This window comes from Ricinus communis, chromosome 6 (assembly GCF_019578655.1).
Source record: "Ricinus communis isolate WT05 ecotype wild-type chromosome 6, ASM1957865v1, whole genome shotgun sequence".
In the NCBI taxonomy this organism is placed as follows: domain Eukaryota; kingdom Viridiplantae; phylum Streptophyta; class Magnoliopsida; order Malpighiales; family Euphorbiaceae; genus Ricinus; species Ricinus communis.
In genome coordinates, this window is record NC_063261.1 from 17,834,679 (window position 1) to 17,854,809 (window position 20,131).

General features: G+C 30.3%; 3 protein-coding genes across 3 annotated transcripts; 2 read left to right on the forward strand and 1 right to left on the reverse strand.

Moving 5' to 3' along the window:
- Window positions 1-971: 971 nt before the first annotated feature.
- Window positions 972-2,822, forward strand: LOC8266813. The gene is made up of 5 exons (XM_002522554.4): window positions 972-1,266; window positions 1,357-1,428; window positions 1,566-1,648; window positions 2,313-2,515; window positions 2,629-2,822. Exons 1-5 carry the CDS (start codon window positions 1,052-1,054, stop codon window positions 2,719-2,721), a joined length of 666 nt encoding a protein of 221 aa, XP_002522600.2. The 5' UTR covers window positions 972-1,051; the 3' UTR covers window positions 2,722-2,822.
- A 155-nt stretch (window positions 2,823-2,977) lies between these two features.
- On the reverse strand, window positions 2,978-10,420 carry LOC8266812 (ATP-dependent RNA helicase DEAH11, chloroplastic). The gene is made up of 3 exons (XM_048375797.1): window positions 9,158-10,420; window positions 5,611-8,755; window positions 2,978-4,440 (listed from the first exon to the last, which is right to left on the reverse strand). The coding sequence occupies exons 1-3, from the start codon at window positions 9,968-9,970 to the stop codon at window positions 3,218-3,220; spliced, it is 5,181 nt and encodes a 1,726-aa protein (XP_048231754.1). The 5' UTR covers window positions 9,971-10,420; the 3' UTR covers window positions 2,978-3,217.
- A 6,130-nt stretch (window positions 10,421-16,550) lies between these two features.
- On the forward strand, window positions 16,551-17,164 carry LOC8266811 (classical arabinogalactan protein 1). Its single transcript, XM_002522552.4, has one exon. It carries the CDS (start codon window positions 16,630-16,632, stop codon window positions 17,017-17,019), a length of 390 nt encoding a protein of 129 aa, XP_002522598.1. The 5' UTR covers window positions 16,551-16,629; the 3' UTR covers window positions 17,020-17,164.
- Window positions 17,165-20,131: the final 2,967 nt, after the last annotated feature.

Below are 20,131 nucleotides of genomic sequence, written 5' to 3' on the forward strand. Positions count from 1 at the left end.
ATTTGTGTGAAAAGGTCAAATACATTCAATTTAAATTTTTTTAAAAAAAAATTAAATTTTAATTAAATTATAAAAGTTAAAAATAATATTTATTTTATTAATTTATTGATACAATATTTAGTAATGCGCTAATGTATTAGAAAAATTTTAAATTTTGGATTTAATTGATTTAAAAATGATAAGTATTAAATAAGTGAAATTTTAACTTTCTTAATGAAATAAATATTATTTTTAATTTTTATAATTCAATTAAAATCTAAAAATCTAATTTTATTTTACATTTTTAAAAAATTAAATTGGGTGTATTTGCCTCTTGAATATAAATTCAGGAGCTATTTGGTGAAAAAATTTAAATTAAATATATTTAACTCTTCAACTTAAGTTCAGGAGGCTATTTGCTATAAAAAAATTTAAACTGCGCTTGACTAATACCAAAAAAGTTCTATTTTTATTTTATCCCTTTACAAAACAAGCACTGCCTTCATTAGTTTTTAATTGTATTTTAAGACAACATAAATAGAAATATATTACTCTCTTTAATTTAGTATTCTGATTTGGCCACTTTGTATAACAGTTTTTTTTTTTTTTTCAGTATCAGTACGGTCAGGCATAATCTATTAGCATAACCCAGTTGTTCTTTTTGACCGAGTTTTTAAGGCAGTCTACAGTATACGTTTGAGTACAAAAAACAATTAAAAAGAAAGCTTCATGCTTTTATATTTTTATTTCTTGAATCTTTATTCGTAAAGAAAAAGGAAAAAAAGGGTATTAAACAGAAGCTCTGAAAGAGCAAGTTATAACTTCCAAGAAACAGGAAAGACATGCTTATCTTAATCATTTTCCTTCATCATTTCCAGGTGTAAACCATAACTTGAAGTAACCAAATAAGCAAAAACCGCATGACATTCCTTAACGTGAGCTTGTATTCTACTTCCCCTTTTCGCGCCTTTAGTCACTTGGCCAGCAATTAGGCCTCTCACAATGCAGTTATATATAAATATGTATATAAGGGATTGTTTAAGGTAATAACAAGACATTACAGTTCTTCAATATGCCTACTAGAGGTTCCTGGGGTTCTTACAGTGTACGAAGTTTTCTTGAACTAGTTTACCGATACAGATTTCGCTCAAACAATGTTTCTCTTAGACATGGTTCTTGTTCTAGCTCAAAACTAGCTAACAGTATTGGATATGGGCATCCAATGAATCAAGAGTTGCAGATGTTCACTGCTAATGGTGGAACATGGAAAATCCATGATGCCAAGAAGTAAATATATTCTCCTTGATTCTTCTTTCTTTTCTAATATTTGGAAGGAAAATCTAATATTTGTTCTCTTTTGATGTTTATAAACTATAGATTGAAGGTTATCAAGGATGACATGGTTAGACCATCAGTGCCTGATCCTCCAAGATTTAACTTCCCTACTTGGTACTAGATCATTTGCATTTGGCATTGAAAATATTTCTGGGTTTTCTTTTTTCCTTTCCCTCCTTTCTATTATTATATTTGCTTTTTATTAAAGCATTATGGAGTAAGAACTACATAAAAAGTATCATGACATGCAGGGCAAAATGGGTGTTGGGTTCTATATTATCTCTTTTTCTACCATTTTGGAAGCAAAAGTGGGAGAAGTTGAAGATGATAGAAGGTATATTGTTTTATTATGTCAACTGTGAACATGATAACAATAAACTGAATACGTAATTCTTAAACATTAAATAAATATGAAAAATGATTTAATTATATTACTTGAATAATGACAATATTATGTTAGCTTTTCCATCAATTGAAAAACAAAATGCAAAAAAAAGAAAACAAAGAAAAAAATTTTACTTTTTCCAAGAACAAGTTAGTCATTTGAGTTATGGTTATACAACTTTAGTCCAATATATGTAACTATAATGTGATCAAATTAGAAATCATGGCAATGCATACTTTGATCTTGGTGAAATATGGATTTATTTTTGTTCAAGTGACATGAATAGAAATCCTTCACATCTTATAACCAGCATATTTCCAGTGGAAATATATGTTGATTGTACAGTTGAAAAAATATATGCATTTACTCAACAGTTGAAGAGGCAATTAGTAGGGACTCCAATGGAGGGGAAAAAAAGAAAAGCTAAACATTTAAATCACATTTTTGCATTTTTGACTTTGGGACTAAAATTGCAGAAAGTTATAATACTTGCCTCGGACACTAATTTAAAGGCCTTAGGCATCAATTTTCTGAGAATGATAATTAGGCCATAGAGTAGACATAAATGTTATTGAATTTGATTATCATTTTTTGGAAAACTGGGCAAGTTTAGGACAGGCAGAAATTGTGTTAGAAGAGGTTGAAACTGTAGCAGCTGTAGTAGGAAAGGCGGCAATGGCGGCAGAGAAATTTTCAGCAGAGGAGGCAGAAAAACTCCCTGACAATGGAAAACTTAAGAAAGCTGCTTTGCTGGTAGAGGGTATTTCAAAAGCAACTGCCCACGATGCTCAACTAACAAAAGATTTCATTCACAAGGTAACTTGAGAACCTGCTACAAGGCATGCCTGTATGTATGCATAATACATAACCTGAACAAGCAAATTCCAGGGGGTGAAAAGTTGACACATCTTGACTCTCGTGAATTTCAGGTCGACAACCTGAAGCATGACTTGGATGACTTGGAGACGATGGTTGAACCTGCTATTGAAAAGCTTATACACCATAAATCACAAGTAAAATAGGGAAAGAATATACATGTCAGAAGCCAATGTACAGGCAACAGTAATATTCTTTACGAAACAGAAGAATCTGTTTCTCTTTTTTTGGATATTTACATTTATTAGTTATTGTTTGTTGACAACCAGCATTAGGACATGGGACTCCAAAATAAGAATGAATAACAAGGACCATTCACATAAAATTTATCAGAACCAGAATGAATATCACAGAATAATTCCAGCTGATAACTGCTATTACTTTTCTCCATCAAGACGGATAGAAACTGAACCAAATCTTCATACTGTTTATTGTTCTGAGATTCTCAAGCAATAACAAGAAAGAACTATTAACTGAAGCAAACAGCCATCTGTGCCCGGCAGAAAGGAGATATGAACCTAACAGAACTGAATTTAAACTAATATACACAAGCTCCTAGATCCCATATATTACTATGTATAGATAATGTGTATATACATAATTATGTACACGAAGGTTAAACTTGTATAGTTAGCTTGGTCTTCATATAATTGCTAGATGTATAGTTCTCAGGTGCCCATAGCAGTCATCACTGCTGCTAAAGAACTCTGAGCAGACCCAGCAGATATGTTTGCCGCATCTGCACTCAATGTGGTTGCAGCCATCCACCTTCTCAATTATGTACCCACATACTGGACAGCTTTTAACATGATCTTTTCCCCTGCACCAATCTTTCAATGACAAATCAGGGTCGTCCTTGAACTCTTTGTATCTTTCACACGACACATACGGGTGATACTCTAAGTGACACCTGGTACATGTCTCTGTGTAGCATGCTCCACATACATATGGACCTCCAAATGTTCCAGTGTCTGCTACCCGATAAACAGAAGGACAGTCAGGAGAGGGGCAAAACCTGTACGTTCCACCACTAGATGCTACAAATGCCCCCACAGAAGCCCTGAAGAGGTCCTCTAACTTGTCACATGGCAGCAGAGACTTCAAATCAGTGAGCCAAATGGCCACCCCACAACCTTCTCGTGCACAGCTTACAGGAAAACCATCACGTCCTCTCATTGCCGACTCTAACTGGTCAACCAAGCAAGACCGGCAGAACTTATGTGCACAAGCCTCAAGCTGGTAACAGTCCTCAACTTCACACAAGCAAATAGGACAGCTAGTAGCTTCAAGGTCTGGTTGCTCAGCAGATCCATTAACATTTAGAGCTCGTGCAAAGTCATGAATTATATTCTCCACTCTAAGCCTCAAATCCTCTTTTCCATGAAAAGAGATGATATGGCGCTTTGCATTAAGTGTAAACACAGCATCAGGAAACTTTTCTTTGAGCCCATGCAAGTCAGGCCCAAACTTCTCAACCACTTTCTTCATGAGATCATGTGGCATGACTCCACCCCGAAGAGGGATATCTAATTGCTTCTTATCATGCAGGGTTAAAAGCGACCTTATCAACTTCTCTTCTGCAAGGGCAACTTTATTCTCAGGACCATAGATCCTAACACTAAGGTTCTGCCGGTCAAAGAGAACATAAGTTCCCATTTCTTGTTGTAGTGTCTTCATAAGAAATCTGCCATCTCTCGAGAAGAGAAGCTGCAGAACTGCTGGGGTAAGCCTACCCTGATCTACCTTTTTTCCATTCATTAGCTGCTCCAGTGGCCTCCTCAACTCTGCTACTGTTTTTGTTGCATTGGCAGATACTTTTACTCTGTAGGAGCCATTTTCATTCCTTTCTAAACTGTAATGTACACCTGTGAAGTCAAGCCTGTTAATGCTTAATTGATCATAGTACCCATTTTAGTTCTATATCAAACAATGTAACAATTTAAAAAAAAAAGTTGCATATTTCAGACCAAACACCTGGTCCTAAAACCTAAGATGGGGTACAAGCCACGTTGATCCATTCCATATTTGGTTACTTTAAATAACCACACTAGTTTTAGCAACAGTAAAGAGAGTAAAACCGCCTCCGACACTTGGATTAATAGAAAACGGCAATTAGAAACAAAAGCAAACAATTACATACAGTACACATCATCTACCCTCTAACAAAGACAAAAGAATAATGTGTGATAAAACTAGCTCATCATAATACCACTAACATTATAGGTGAGTTCTCAAGTGCTCTGCTTACATGTCTAGGCTAAATGCATTCCCCATTCTCAATCTTCCAGAGTAATTCATGTCCCAAAATACTATTGACAGGGCATTTTAAAACAAAAAGAATGCTTGTTTCCTACTTTTAATAAAATTATTCTAATTCAGATAATCTATAATGATTTATTTCAAGTCATATCAAAAAATAGACAGATCTTTTTTATTCACATATGCTTCACCTTATTGATGAAAATGCCCCAGTAGCTTCATTATTTCAACTAAATCACAAAACCTTTTTGTACAAGTTCTTGCAACTAAGAATGAGCAATCAATCAACCAGTGTAGGCATTCCTAGTCAAGCTGAAATTATCAAATTACTAAAAATGACAACAAAACAGCAATAAAATTCACTAAGAACCAAATAATACCAAACTGAACTATACAAGTTCAGCTAGTTCAGGTTCTTTGGCCACAGAAGAGGAGGGGAAAAGAAAGGAAAGTAGCTACCGCCTCCCACTCCAGAAGTAAATGCATTATAACTTAAAACAAGCAGTGTTTTCTCTATCATTTTTATTTTCATCCTTCATGGAACTTGATAGCAAGCTACAGTTATCATACCAAAACTGAAAAAAAAAATATAGAAGACAAACCGCGATAAATTTTATACCAGTGTTTATTTTGCATGAAAAGAATATGTATGACTTGAGTCATTTTGTAACTAAATAAAAATTTAAGTAAACAATTTGAATTTGCATATCAGTCGGACCAGAGCATCATCCATAAAATAATACATACAAGGAAATGCTCATTGACAAATGAATTACCAGGTCGATGCGTAAACCTTTTGAGCAAAGAATTTAGTTGCCTCTCAATGAATGGAAAAACAGGAGCAGGACATGATACAGAGCTATGAAAAACCCGCTGGCACCATATTTTCTGCCATGAAAAACATCCAGCAATTACCTTTCCTTGGATATGTTGCAACGCTTTTGCTGCCTCTAAATGTAGTCTTCCATCAAACGTGATCCAAGCCTTCATGAAAGTATCCTTTGGTTCAGGAGGAAAGACCTGAACATGACAGTAATTGCTCAAGGGGATCTGGTTAGGCATGAAAGGAGCAATTTCCTTGAGAATTGCTTCCTCACAGGCACCCAGAGGAGGATTATTTACAGTATCTCCTCGTATCAGAAAGACATCCAAAATTCTCCTATTTGTGGCCATTTGCAGAACTTCAAGAATTTCTTGTTCGGAAGTATCTCTATCCAATCCTTTGATGACAATGCAGTCTATATCCTTTGTGCTGAGCTCACAATAAACCAGCCTTCCTCCAATCAGCAGATTAAAGCAATCTTGAACGACAAACGCAGCTTCATTTCTTTCACATCTAACAATGGCATATCCTTTACTGTACCTCCGTGGCCAAGTAACTTTAGCTTTGACTGCAGCAAATGATGATACTTTATGACCACTAGCAGCACTAGCAGGGGACAGTTTAAGTATAGAGCCAGATAAATTAAATCCATTGAACTCTAATGCTTTTCTAGCTGCTTCAGGAGTAAGAAATGTCAACCTGCCCCACTTCTCCACATGATCAGCATCCAGTCTGCTGCCTGCAAATTTATGAACACCACACACCCCAGAAACAGATTTCTCAAAGAATGTCAAGATCACCTTGTCATTTAGAGAACTTTCATCTGAAAGGAACACATCTATACTCAAAAACTTGTTCTCCAATTCCAGGTGCCTGATTTCTGCACCAGCTCCAAAAAGAGCAACTGGGGGAGAAGCACCAGCTCGTCCCCCGTGATACAAGCACTTCTCCAGGCATTCATTACTTAACCATTTCAATTCATATTCTAATGCATCATTAACAAGGTCATAAACCTTTTCCATGTGTTCCACAGATGCATATAATAGAATCTCATTGTTATCCACACTGATTTCAATACCAATCCGCTTATCCATGAATTCTGCCTGTATGCGAGAAAGAAGAGAAAGCAAGCTAATATTGGACCTTCCACAAAACCTTTTCAGAGCAGTAAGACCAAATCCTTTGATCACACTCAACTGCAATTTTTTACTCTGCATCTTTGAGATGTCAAATAAAGGAGGACTAATGGTGGACAAACTATCAAAGTCAATGCCAGTAACACAGACAAGATATTGACTGGATGCAGATAAGAGTTCAGCAAAGACAACCCAGTTTGGCTTTTGACCATACACTTGCAACGAACATGAAGGATGAAGTTGAAAGTATTCTCCACTCAAAACCACCTCATAACCAAGACGATCATACCCAGAATACATAGCAATATTATCTGCTAAAGAAGAAAGTATTATCTTCTTAATATGTCTGTCATGCTCTGTAACAACATAAGGATTCCAAACCCAGTACGTCGGAATAACGATACTAAGTTCATTCTTCAAACAGTTCTCCAAATCTAGCACAGTCTCTTTGCATCTGCGCATAGTTTTTGCATTGATGCTATTATTCCAGCACCATTTATTTCTATTATCTGGAGATATCCCCTCCCATGCCCTGTAAACAGTAAGCAATGTGAAGAGATCTCCATCCTGATGGCAGAATTGCAACTTAAGGCAATCTGATTTTAATTTATCATCATTAGTACCAATTCTGCAAAATATGCTGCTTGCATTTGCCATAACAGCAGCAAGAACAACTCCTTCCTTCCGCAAACCATGACGGCAGCTGTCAAGAATTATTTTCCCAAGTCGGGGCTCAATACCCAACTTAACCAAGTAATGCCCATCCATAGTTAATTCAAAAGTACCATTTTTGCAGGTTACAGCACCTAGCTGCACAAGGTTCCTGATGGCCGCATCAACTGCCTCTGCACTAGGAGCATCAATAAAATCAAATTCCAGCACATTCTTAATACCCAGAGAAAGGATCCTAAGCACTGCAATACCAAGGTGAACTTTACAAATTTCAGGTTCCTGATGGAAAGCCATTGACTGATAATCAAATTCTGGATAAAGTCGGTAACACTTGCCGGGTTCCGTTCGACCAGCACGACCAGCTCGTTGATTAGCAGAACTCTGGCTAATCTTGGAAACTCTGAGGACATTCATGCCAGATGTAGGTTCAAACCTGCTTTCCTTGACCAAACCAGAATCAACTACAAACTTTACCCCTGGAATTGTCAAGGATGTTTCAGCTAAATTTGTAGCAAAAATAACTTTTCTCTTCCCTGGGTAATTCTGGAAAACACGACATTGCTCTTCATGGGAAAGCCTACCATGTAATGCTAATGCAATTGCAGAGGGTGACTCAAACTTTTCGCAAGCCCATTCTACCTCCAGCTGGGAAGTCAAAAAGGCAAGAATTGACCCTTCCTTCTCCACTTGATGGATCTCCATTGCCATCTTAACAACATCAGAGACGTATGGAGCAATATTATTAGCACCAGGCGAGCAACCAGAAGACCCTTCAGAGGCACCAGGAACATACTTGATCTCAACTGGAAAAGTTCTCCCTAATACATGAAAGGTTTCACAACCAAAGAAGTATTCTGATAATTTGGTCGCATCAACTGTTGCAGACATTATAACAAGCCTTAGATCACGCCTATCAATAAGTAATTCTCTAATCAAGGCCAAGACAAGATCAGTATTCATGTTTCTTTCATGAGCCTCATCTATAATGATACATGAAACTCCAGACAAAGTCTTGTCTCTCATGAGATGCTGCATCAGACAGTGATCAGTCATATATATTACCTTAGAATCAAGCCACTGGGCAGATGAATAAGTTGGAAAACAGACAATTGAGTTATCTTCATAACAACCAATGCTTTCCTCATCAACCCTTTTTGCCAAGGAAATGGCAGCAATTTTACGAGGCTGAGTACACAAAATAGAACCACTGGAAGCAACGCCAGAGTCAGCAAGAAACTGTACCAACTGGGTACTCTTCCCGGAACCTGTCTCTCCAATCAAGACTATTACCTGTGAGAAAATGAAAAAATGACCAAAATTCTGCTAAAAAGCATAGCAATACTAAAGGTTTTACTAAAATTTTAACCTACCCTGAGCCAAAATATAGACTGATCAGCTAAGATATACTTCCAAGTTTCAACAAACCACATGAAGAAGGCAAGGAGCTCTAATCCCTTCAAGTTCAAGGAATGTGAGCCTTCATCATTATGGCATTGGCAAATTTCAATTATAATTATTAGATATTACATTCTCGTCCTAGAGTCCTAAAAACCAACTGCCTATGACAAAATTCCAGCGAAGATATTAAATGATAACCATCATAAACCAGAGTACACCAGCCTAATAATTTTCATAAGTTCATTCAAAGATTAATTTCTCCTTTGTACCCAAGAATTAAAAACAAAAGCATACCTGATGTGAATGTATTTGCTTCAAAATCTCCCTCCTAAATCCATATATAGGCAAACCATCTTCAAGCCTTTGACATTCTCTCAACAAAAGAAAATGCAACTTACTCCACCTACAACCCTTCCCATTTTTAAATCCTAATACCCTCAACTGGTTCTCCTCATCATCATCATCATCAACTTCTCTCCTTTCTAAATAATCTATCACACACTTAACCCCAAACTTAAATTCCTCAATTCTCCTAATCATCCCATACCTTTCATCAACTAATCTCTTCTTTTTCACTTCAATTTCACTGAATGCTTTCAAACCCTTAGGTTTTTTTAGCAAGTCCGAAACTTTATCAAGTTCAAGAGACAATTCATTAACCTTCAACTCCAAGTTCTCTAAAACCCCACTTTCTAGAAGCTTCTGTACATGCAATTGAAACAAATTCCTGACTTTCTCATTAGTTTCCTCATTAACACCAAAATCAAGTATAGGAGTAAATAAATGATCACCCAACAAACGTTTTTCCCAAAGGAAAACAAAAGCATTAAGCGCATCAATTTGGTGGTGAAATACAAGTGTAGCCACTAGAGTACCACTACCTGGTCTTGTGTTGGATTTGAAGGGTTTCGGATTACATTGTGAAACAATCGAGTCAATTAAAGCTGTACTACGGTTGCCGCTGTTGTTGCTACTGCTACGGTGGTGATTTAAGAAGAGTTTTAGTATAAACACACGTTGGTGGAGTTGGCGGACGAGATGGGGAGGAGGGCGGAATTGACGGTGGCGGGAAGGATATTGATGGTGGTGGTTGGAGGAGGGAATCATGGTGAAATTTCAGAGTGGAGAAGTGAAAATTGAAACCCTAGAAAACGGAAGGAAAAGGCATAAAGACATTGCGCAATAGCTTAGTTGGGAAGCGTCCTTGTTTGCGTAGAAGAGAAATGGGGTCTGTGTTTTTATAGTGTGTGCAAATTCAAATTGGGACTGCCTTGGTTTTGTTTTCTCTAAATGACGTGACCAATCAGGAGAGTGCTGAGGGGAGTGCAATGCGCCAGCAGCAGCACACTTTCATTCTCTTCTAGTTAGTGCGCTCTTTTTCTTGTTTTTTTTTTTTTTTTTTTTTTGTTTTACCTAATCCAGCTAACCATTCAGTGACAAAGAAATTACCGATCGTTTGAAATTCCAGTTTTATCTTTTGAATTAAATATGAACCAATTAAAACACCTACAGGTTCAGTTAGACAGATTGATCGATCAGTTAACCCAAGAGATTAGGAATAGATTTTAAGAAAAGAAAATTGAAACAATTAATGAGTTTTGAATCTATGGCTTTTCGACGTTAAAAACCGGCTAATCGATGGTTGACAATTAATTTATTATCAGTGGTTGGATGATTAAAAATATAAAAAAGAAAAATTATACCTACAGTTATAAAATAAATAAAAATAATAATATTTTTGAGTCGGTTATTTTGATTATTGCAAGTTCTTTTAAGTAAAATATTAAAATCAAACTCTATACTTATTTAGTTAACCAATAAATTCAGTGAAATAAGAAGATTTCGGTTTAAAATTAATAAAAATTTTAATACATTTTTGAGATTTTTCATGTTTTATAAATAAACCGAGACGAAAAGGATAAATAAATAATTTTCAGGCAAATGTTTGATACTAATAACTCCATTGGAGTTTTTATAATCTTATAAAATATTAAAAGTTCATAATATTTATATATTTTATTATATTCATATTGGAGTTTATATATTATTAAATATAAAAAAAAACTAATAAAATTGAGTACTTATTAAGAAATTTTTAATAATATATTATTTTTGTAGGAATTGAGGCCAGCATCGGGCAAGGCAAGGAGACTTAATTATGTTTCCATTTTGTTGCCACAAGTAGGGCGAAAATTTTCTATTTGGATCCAGGAAATGGAGTGGACACATTGGTTTTGTCATTTCTATTACATATTTGAGATTTTCATCCTCAACATAATGGTGTTAATATATAGTTTTAATGTTAAATTTATATTTATATAAATTACTTTAAAAAAAATTCATCTAAATTTTATACACTTTCATTAAATAAATACATAAACATATTTAAAAAATTAATCACTATAATTATGCATGTTGTAATTGACCTAAATTTTAATTAATATTGATTAATAGCATATAATAGATTCGAATTCAAAAAATCTCTAAATTTCTAATTGGTAAATATATTTTTTAATCCGATGAAAATCTGATGTGATTTATAAAAAAACCTGAAATATAATCGAACAGGTTGAGTTCTTATTTACTGCATGCTATTGCTATATTGAAATAAAAATATTTCACTCTAAATTATACTTGAGTGTTTTATCACTTTAATTATAAAATATTATTTTTATTTAAAAACTAGAATAATTTTTGTATTTAAATAATTTATAGGATTTTTGTATTTAAATATTTTATATGTATAATATAATTATTGTTTAATTAGAAATATTATTTTAAGTATGAATGGTTTTAGTAAAAGACTATTTTTAGAAAATAAAAATAATTACGAATAAAATTGTATTTTTCATGAAAATAATAATTAATTTAACATGGAGAGAAAAATTTAATTTTAAAATTTATTTTTCTTAATAAAACCATTTAAGTTAAGTCTCAAAAATATTATTAGTTTTATTTATAGCTTTGATTTTTCTTGGCTATCCTCTGATTATTTTACCTACCTGTTAAATAATTTATTTATTGTGATATAATAGGGAAATTTATGGGTCTTAATTATAGTTATTTTACTTAATAGTAGAATGCAATATACCAAAATAACAAAAAAAGAATTGTACTCATTCATTCATTTTTAATTTACATACAGATCAAAAAATTTAGTTCTTTTTTAGGTTGATGTCAAAAAATATTAAATATAATATCTACATGAATTAATGCAGAGTATTGTTAATAATTACTTAATAAAAATTAGTAATTAAAGAAAAAAAAGATTATAATTTAATACGGATTAAAAGAAAAGGCCATCTTTTTAAGATGGAAAGAACATTTTATCTTTTTCTAAAAGAAAAAAGAGTGTGTTTTTAGCCTTAAAATTTATAATTACGAGTATATTGACCACTAAATAAAATTTTAATGCAATTAGATACTTAATTAATAAAAAATTTAATTTAGCTCTCTTTAAATAGAAAAATAAATATATATTTTCTAAAGCTGATATGACAAATATCCTTTTTTATTCTTCGAGAAGTGCAATAATGCCACGTCATACTTCTTCTTCCTCATTCTTTATTATTTTTCTCTTTTATATATAAACATTATTCTATTTTCTTTTCTACTGTTTATCCTACTCTTTGTCTTTTGATCTTTATTTTCTGTCTCTACAACTCCAAGCTTTCTCTCTAAAAAACACAAAAATGACTTATTGCTTTGGCTTTCATTTCTTTAGTTTATAGTATTAATAGTAGCAAAATGGATGGTGGTGCATCATCAAATCCAGCATTTAAGAATTTTAAAAGTAATAGAGATATATAATTTAGGGTTAAATATTATTTATCTCCTTAGGTTTTTTTGTCTAATATATATTTCAGTTCGTGTCTTTTTTTATTACATTAAAATCTCATTAAGTTTTAATAAACTCTTTTTTCATATTAGGTGAAGGACTAAACTTATAATTTAAAATTACAATTTGATTCTTAAATGAATTATTAAACATTAAATTCATTCAATATTAATTTTATTAATAAATTAGAGTAAATATATTTCTTAGCACAAGTTGATTTTAGTGTCTAATTAAAATAATAAATTTAATTTTTTTATTTATTTATATCTTTTATTTCTCTTAGCATAATTTAATTCTAAAAATTTAAACATAATAAAAGTATTTATTTTAAATTAATATTATTAAATTACTATATAATTTAATATTAAATTATACATAAAATAAATAGTTAAAAATTATTATTTTCATTAGACACTAAAATTAAACTATATCAAAAATTAAAAAAATTTACTCGTGTTAATCTTATTTGAATAGTTGATAAAAGTTAAATTTTTAACATACAAAATTATCATAATCTTCTTCATTGATAGTGAGCTTATCAATCCGATGTCTAGATTATTTCACTAGATTAAGATATAATTATTTATTTTTATTTTTATTTTTTATATATTTTAATTATAATATATTAATAAAAATAATAATAAAATAATATTTTTAAATTAGAAAGATTTATTTTATATTAATAACTAAAATTAAATTATATAGAAATTTAATAATATTATCATAAATATAAATAATTTTAAGATGTTTAAATTTGCTTTAATTAAATTGTATTACAAATAAAAAGTTAGAGCAAAAAAATATTAAATTTATTATTTAGTTAAACTTTGAAACTAACTTGTGTTAAAAATAAAATTTTACTATAATTTGATAATAAAATTAATTTTGGATAAATTTGATATTTGATAATAAGTTAAATGATCAAATTATAATTTTAACTTACCAGTTTAGTACTTCATAGAGTATAGACGGGTGTAGTAATTAGTTTTATTAAAATTCAGAGAATTTTAATGTAATAAAAAATATAGAAACTGTCATATGCATTAATTTCAAATTACATGAGATAAATAGTATTTAACTCTATAAATAAAGCTCTCGCGACTGATTAAAATACTTAAATATGTTATCATTTTTTTTTCTTTTGTACTTTTTACAAGTTCATTGTCTTTTTAATTTTAATGTGATTTTTATTATTTATTTTAATTTGGATTTGCCATAGATGTTGAAGAGTTTTACCAGTACTACCATCCTATTTCACTAGGATAGAAAGAAAAAAAGAGCATTACAAAGAAATTAGTCATTACCCCGCACGATGTGAGGGAATAATAATATAATAATAATTTAATATTATATAATTATAATAAATAATGTATTTGATTTTAGTTTTATAATTAAAATAATTTTAAGAAATTATCTATAAAATAAAAATATTTACGACAAAATTAAATTTTATTTAAATTATTTTAAATTATAATATGGTACTTTTAATGTTTTTCATTTTTTAGATAAAATTTCATTACTTTATTTCTATATCTTTACTCAACTTTTTAAAAATTTATTAATTAGATATATATAATATTTTGAGTTACTTTATTAAAATAGAGTTGTCTTTTTAACCTCGTTATATTAAAAAAATATATTAACAATTGTCTTTTGTAAAAGCTAATTTTTTCTATATAAAAAATTTACTTATACAGTTAATTTTCATGTATAATTAATAATAATAGTTTGTATGCTGAAAATTATAAAAATATTAAATCTTTTTGATAAGTTGTATAAAATAGATTCTGAAATTTAGACATGTATAAATTAAAAAATCAGAATAAATAATAGTGTTATAAAAAATAATAATACTCTAACATAAAGTTAATGTTTCATACTTTCTAAATTATCCAGTACATAATATTAATGTAGAAATATGTATTGAAACTTGATCACAGAAGATAAAAATTGAGATTTAGACTAAAATTAATCTTCTAGACTCTTTGTACCGTAATATTAATACATTTAGTTAAGAGTATACAATAATATATAATTGCATAAAAATATAGTAAATAGACTAAAATATTATAGTCTATTTTCAATCTCAACAAATAAAGAAACATTAATTAAAAATTTATAGCTTTAATATATAGTCAGCTGATAATATTAATTTTAACCTTTTAAAATAAAGAATAAAAAAAAAGATATTTTGAGAACTATAAGCACTAATTATTTTTTTTAAAAAAATCATAAATATTAAAGATGATATTAACTTGGTTTTAATCGCTTACATCTCCTAAGTAGACGAGTGGTTATAATTTCAATATATTTTAATATATGCTAAGCTCTCCTCATATTTTAAATAAATAATATTTAAAATTATATAAAATGGCAATTAAAAAATATATTTAAAACATTATATATATATATATATATATATATATATATATATATATATATATATATATATATATATATATATATATATATATAAGGAGAAAGAAGCATTGATAGTATGACATTATGTGGGTACTCTTTAATTTAAAAAATATATTTTTTATAATGAAAAGTATTTTAAGAAATATTAAAATATAAAAAATAAAAATATTTTATTTAATTATAATAAACTCTTTATATTTTATTTTTTATTTTTATAAGTATTAATGGTTTAATTTTTCTTTTTTTTTCTTTTTTATAAATTTTTACTAATAGAAAAATAAAAATTACAAATATCAATATCAATTAAATCAAATATATAGAAATTTGTAATGCATTTATTAAATATAGAGTAGAGAGTGAAGTTTGATTCTCTATATGTACATAACCAAATTGACTCTCTGTTTTATATTTAAAAAATAAAAAATATATTAAAGTGTCATTTTATGTTATAGCTCTTTAAACTAAAGCTTTTGACATATATAAAGAATGTTTAGAGTATCTCCAATAGTACTCTTTATTTTAAAGAGTATAATTTCTATAATGAGTAAAATATTTTATTTAAGTTTAATAGACTTTTTATATTTTATTTTAAATGTTGTTTTTATTTCCATAAATATTAATAGTTATTTCCCTTTCTTTTTAACTTTTTTTCAATAGAAAAACAATACTTACAAATTTCAATTAAATTAAACATTTAGAAATTTATAATGCATTTATTAAATATAGAGTATAAAGTAAAGTTTGGCTCTACATATATAGGGAGTGAAGTTTAGCTCTACATATATAGAGAGCCAAATTGACTCTCTATTTTATATTTAAAGAATAAAGAGTGTATTGAAGTGTCATTTTATTATATAACTCTTTAAAATAAAGAGTTTGACTTATATAAAAAGTGCATTAGAGATGCTCTTATATTAAGAATTTCTCATTCATTAAGTGTCTAGTTAGACTTAAAAAATCTTTAAGGGGCAATCAGCTCATAACTATAAACATTAAGGGTTAAAACGCACTTTCTTTTCTATGATGAAAAACACAAAGATATAAATGAGAATCAAAAGTAATAATGAGGTCAATTACCGGTCAAAAAGGCTAAATGACCCTGCCAAATTTATTCCCGTTTGAAAATAAATCCCCAAAATCTACATAAATCCAACCTTTCCCATTTCGACCGTTACAAAACAAGTAATAAAATAATATAATTCCCCAACGGTCATGATTACTTTATACATATTACATTGTTCAAAAGGCCATACCACGTATACGTCCATGATTAACTTACAGCTATACCCTGCGTTGTCCCCACTCATTTTCCATCATTGTCAATAATGGAACCCAAAATCCAACTGTCCGAATTTCATAAGCATAATACCAAAAATCCTCACCAACTACACACAAGTCACTCTCACTTCCCTATAAATACTCGCTCTTTCTTCTCCATTTCTACTCATTCTTACAGTATACGCTACTCTCTCTATCTAATAATCTCCGTGTTTCTCTCTCTATAAAAATGGCTTACTCAAATACTGTTTTCTTGGCGTTAACAGCTGCATTGCTAATCGGGGCCACTGTAGGACAGTCTCCGTCACCATCGCCGTCCAAATCTCCAGTTGCGGCTCCTCCTCGAAAAGCGGCTTCTCCAACGCCAGCTCCTGCTGTTAAATCACCAACATCGTCACCATCACCGGCGACTACACCAGCGGCTGCACCTTCTCCGACCACCATTGAGTCTCCGCCGTCGCCTCCTACATCTTCACCTGCTCCTTTTCTTCCTCCTTCTACTATCTCTACTCCACCATCTGAAGCCCCTGGTCCCGCACAAAACGGTGCCCCTTCAAATAGATTCTCTATGGCGGGGTTTGCGGCCGTTGGATTAATCGGTGCCGTTTTGGCTTTTTAAGGGATGATACAGAGTCTAATGCTTCTTTTTTTTTGTTTCTATTATATTTGTAACAGTAGAGTGGAATTATTATTTGATTTATATATTTATTGATGTTGTTATCACCTTTTATTAATATTATTAATTTTAGAAACATTTATTTTAATTTCTATTTATTTATTTTACTAGTAATTCCTCTGAGTGGGATATGAATTAAAAAAAGGAGTTGAAAGCAATAATCAGTGCAGAAATAAAGCAATAATCTGTACAGAAATAAAGTAAAAAAGATGGCTTTTGGATACGCGTGAGATTTACTATTTTACCTAATTTAGGTTTATGGCTCTATTCATTAGCATCAATTTAGAAAATAAGAATAAATTTATTTTATTTTAAATAATCATCAATTATTTAATATTAAAATATAAAATATTTATATATGATTATTTATTATTTTTTGATATAAAATTTACTAGTAAGTGTCTTCTGGTAGAGAAATAAAATGGAAATTCGAGGTTGATTAAGTGAATATTGACCACTTCCTTCTTTGTAAAGGGCTTTAATTACTTTTTTCTTTGCCTCCTCTTTCTCCTTTTTAACAGCCAATACATTATCATTATTATGCATCATAGTTGTACATATGGGGCGTGCCTTGGGGTACAAGGACAAAAAAGCATGTCAAGTTTCTTTGAATTGTTGAATCATTTTACTTACATGCACTAATAATGCCATATTCCCATTGCCAGACTGACTTACTTTTTCCATTTTCATAATTTTCTTTTACAAGACAAAGAAAAGATATGGCCGTAGATGCATCATCACTTATGATAATGGTAAATTCAAAAATAGTTTTCATCGATATTAATCAGACAGGAATTAAATACAATTACTCTATTTCTGCATTAAATAAGTTTTTATTTTTTTCATGTTATAATATAGCCATAGCCCATTCAACCATGTATAAATTAAAATAATAAAAATGAAATTTAGATTTAATTATTTTTTTTATAGACTCGATATATCTTATTATCATTTAAATGGTTTTACATTAAAAAACAAAATAGTTATAAAAATGAATAGTCGAATCTCTATAATATAAAAAAATAATATATAATGTTATCTTTTGTTAAAATAATCAATGGGGGAGAAAGAACATTGGGAAAAGGCATTTTAGTCCTTAGATGCCCGACGATTACCGTTATTTGCTGATTTCAAAGTTGCTATACCTACTTTTATTCTTCCTAGTTTTTGTCCACATCTTATGTATCTTACTCTGTACAATAAATATACATATATAATAATGATGTTTATGCAACTTTTTATTCATTATAGGTTTAATGTCTTAAGTTGTCTCTTTGAACTCATTACCGATACTAATAAAATTGGTTTATTGACATTTTATATATTTTTCATATAGACGTATTAATTTCTAATTTCAGTGATCAATTTTTGAGATTAGATTTAAATAGTGTTAAAAGTCTAATTTTTATAAATCTTTTAACACATTCTATGAGAGTGGGTTAACGAAACTCTTTTATTAACCTATATATGATTGCACAATTTAATTAATGATTTTAATTAAAATTAAAAAACTAAGCTATGATTTGGATGAATGATAAAAAAATATATGCCGCCTATAATATTTTATAAACTAAGTTAGGCGGGTGGGTGCATCACAAGGAATGTTACAAAAGAATTTTGTCAAAAAATTCAAAGCACAAAAAGGAAAAACCTCAATCTTCCTTTGATATCCTTCTCTTTAAACGTGCTTCCAACTTTCACGGCACATGACTAATGGAATGCTCTTTTTAACTTTGGAAAAATCAAGAAGAAAACAGAAAAGAAGTTGTTTCTTGACCATTGTTTTGCTTTCACCACAGCCACAGTCAAACAAATAATTATAACTTACATTAGAAATTTGTGTCTACTTTGAAGAGTGGTCCACTTGTGGAGACAAATTCGATTAATCTAACATGCTTGCGCCACTAATTTTATGTCATCTTTATGTTCGTACGTCAAATTTCCAGCATAGGAACAACTAATATTTGCTATGTGTTTTCTTTCAAAAGTAGGAAAAACTCATGTTTGGCCCATGCACTTTTTCTTCTTTTTTTTTTTTGACATTACCCCCTTGTACTCTTATTTTCTACACATTATGTCCTTGCACTATTACTTTCATGTAAAGTTAGTCCTTAACTAATAGAACATTAACGTGTATTCCTTACAATATGTTTGACAGAAGTCCTTTCATAGAAGATGTGCTGACTAGGATAAATAATTGACACGTCTCCAAATCAGGAACCCATATTGAGTAAAGGTTATTCTAGTAACTTTTTCTGTCCTAATATGTAAACTCTAAAGGATTTGATTTACCTATTACAGCAACCCTAAATTCAAAATTTTAAACATTCAAAACTGTAAAATATAAACCGAAGTCTGGAATTGAAAGAATCATTGAAACTGAAATTGAAAAAGGAAATATCGAAAAAATATAATCATTCAAACAGTTCTAACGTTGATGAATTAACGAAAAAAAGAAAGAAGTTATTTTGTTTATGGTTTTCTTAGAAAACACTGAGATCATTATATGTTTGTTTTTTGGAGCGTTTGGGGTAATCGTGTGGAGGAATCGAAAGAAGTGAGCTCGACTTTATTACTGTTGGTGTGGACATATACGTGTTTCCTTAAAGGTAGGAAGTATTTCTTTAAAGTTTCTTCAAATTTCTTCTTTTTCATTGTATTTTGAGAGTATGCTCCCTACTATCAATATTTAATAACCTTATAAAATGCAATATATTTTCATTTTAGACATGTGAGATTCTTTAACACTGTTAACTTCATATTTTATTTAGAAAAAGTTATATTACCATTTGTTTCATATCAGTATAGTGGTGCAAGTTGTTATATTAAAATGCAAACTGGTGCAACAACTTACAAGATAATACGCAAACTGACACATGTGTTTAATTCAACATATTTATTGCTTACAATTTTTTCTTTTTAATTCTAAATCTTAGAGAGAAAATCTAGATATTTGTATGGAGACAAATCAAAGCAAACAACAGGAACTCCACCAGCAACTACAAAACTAAAGCAACCTTAAAGTGTTAAACAATTATTACTCGACAAAGACTAT

What these genes read in the sequence shown, in the direction of transcription:
- LOC8266813 (XM_002522554.4), top strand. Translation starts at nt 1,052, where the DNA reads ATGCCTACTAGAGGTTCCTGGGGTTCTTACAGTGTACGAAGTTTTCTT. An exon ending in AAAATCCATGATGCCAAGAA is followed by an intron (nt 1,267 to 1,356) that starts GTAAATATATTC and finishes TATAAACTATAG; the next exon opens with ATTGAAGGTTATCAAGGATG. An exon ending in GAAGTTGAAGATGATAGAAG is followed by an intron (nt 1,649 to 2,312) that starts GTATATTGTTTT and finishes GGGCAAGTTTAG; the next exon opens with GACAGGCAGAAATTGTGTTA.
- LOC8266812 (XM_048375797.1), bottom strand. Translation starts at nt 9,970, where the DNA reads ATGATTCCCTCCTCCAACCACCACCATCAATATCCTTCCCGCCACCGT. An exon ending in AGCAAATACATTCACATCAG is followed by an intron (nt 8,756 to 9,157) that starts GTATGCTTTTGT and finishes ATTTTCTCACAG; the next exon opens with GTAATAGTCTTGATTGGAGA. An exon ending in AAGGTTTACGCATCGACCTG is followed by an intron (nt 4,441 to 5,610) that starts GTAATTCATTTG and finishes TTGACTTCACAG; the next exon opens with GTGTACATTACAGTTTAGAA.
- LOC8266811 (XM_002522552.4), top strand. Translation starts at nt 16,630, where the DNA reads ATGGCTTACTCAAATACTGTTTTCTTGGCGTTAACAGCTGCATTGCTA.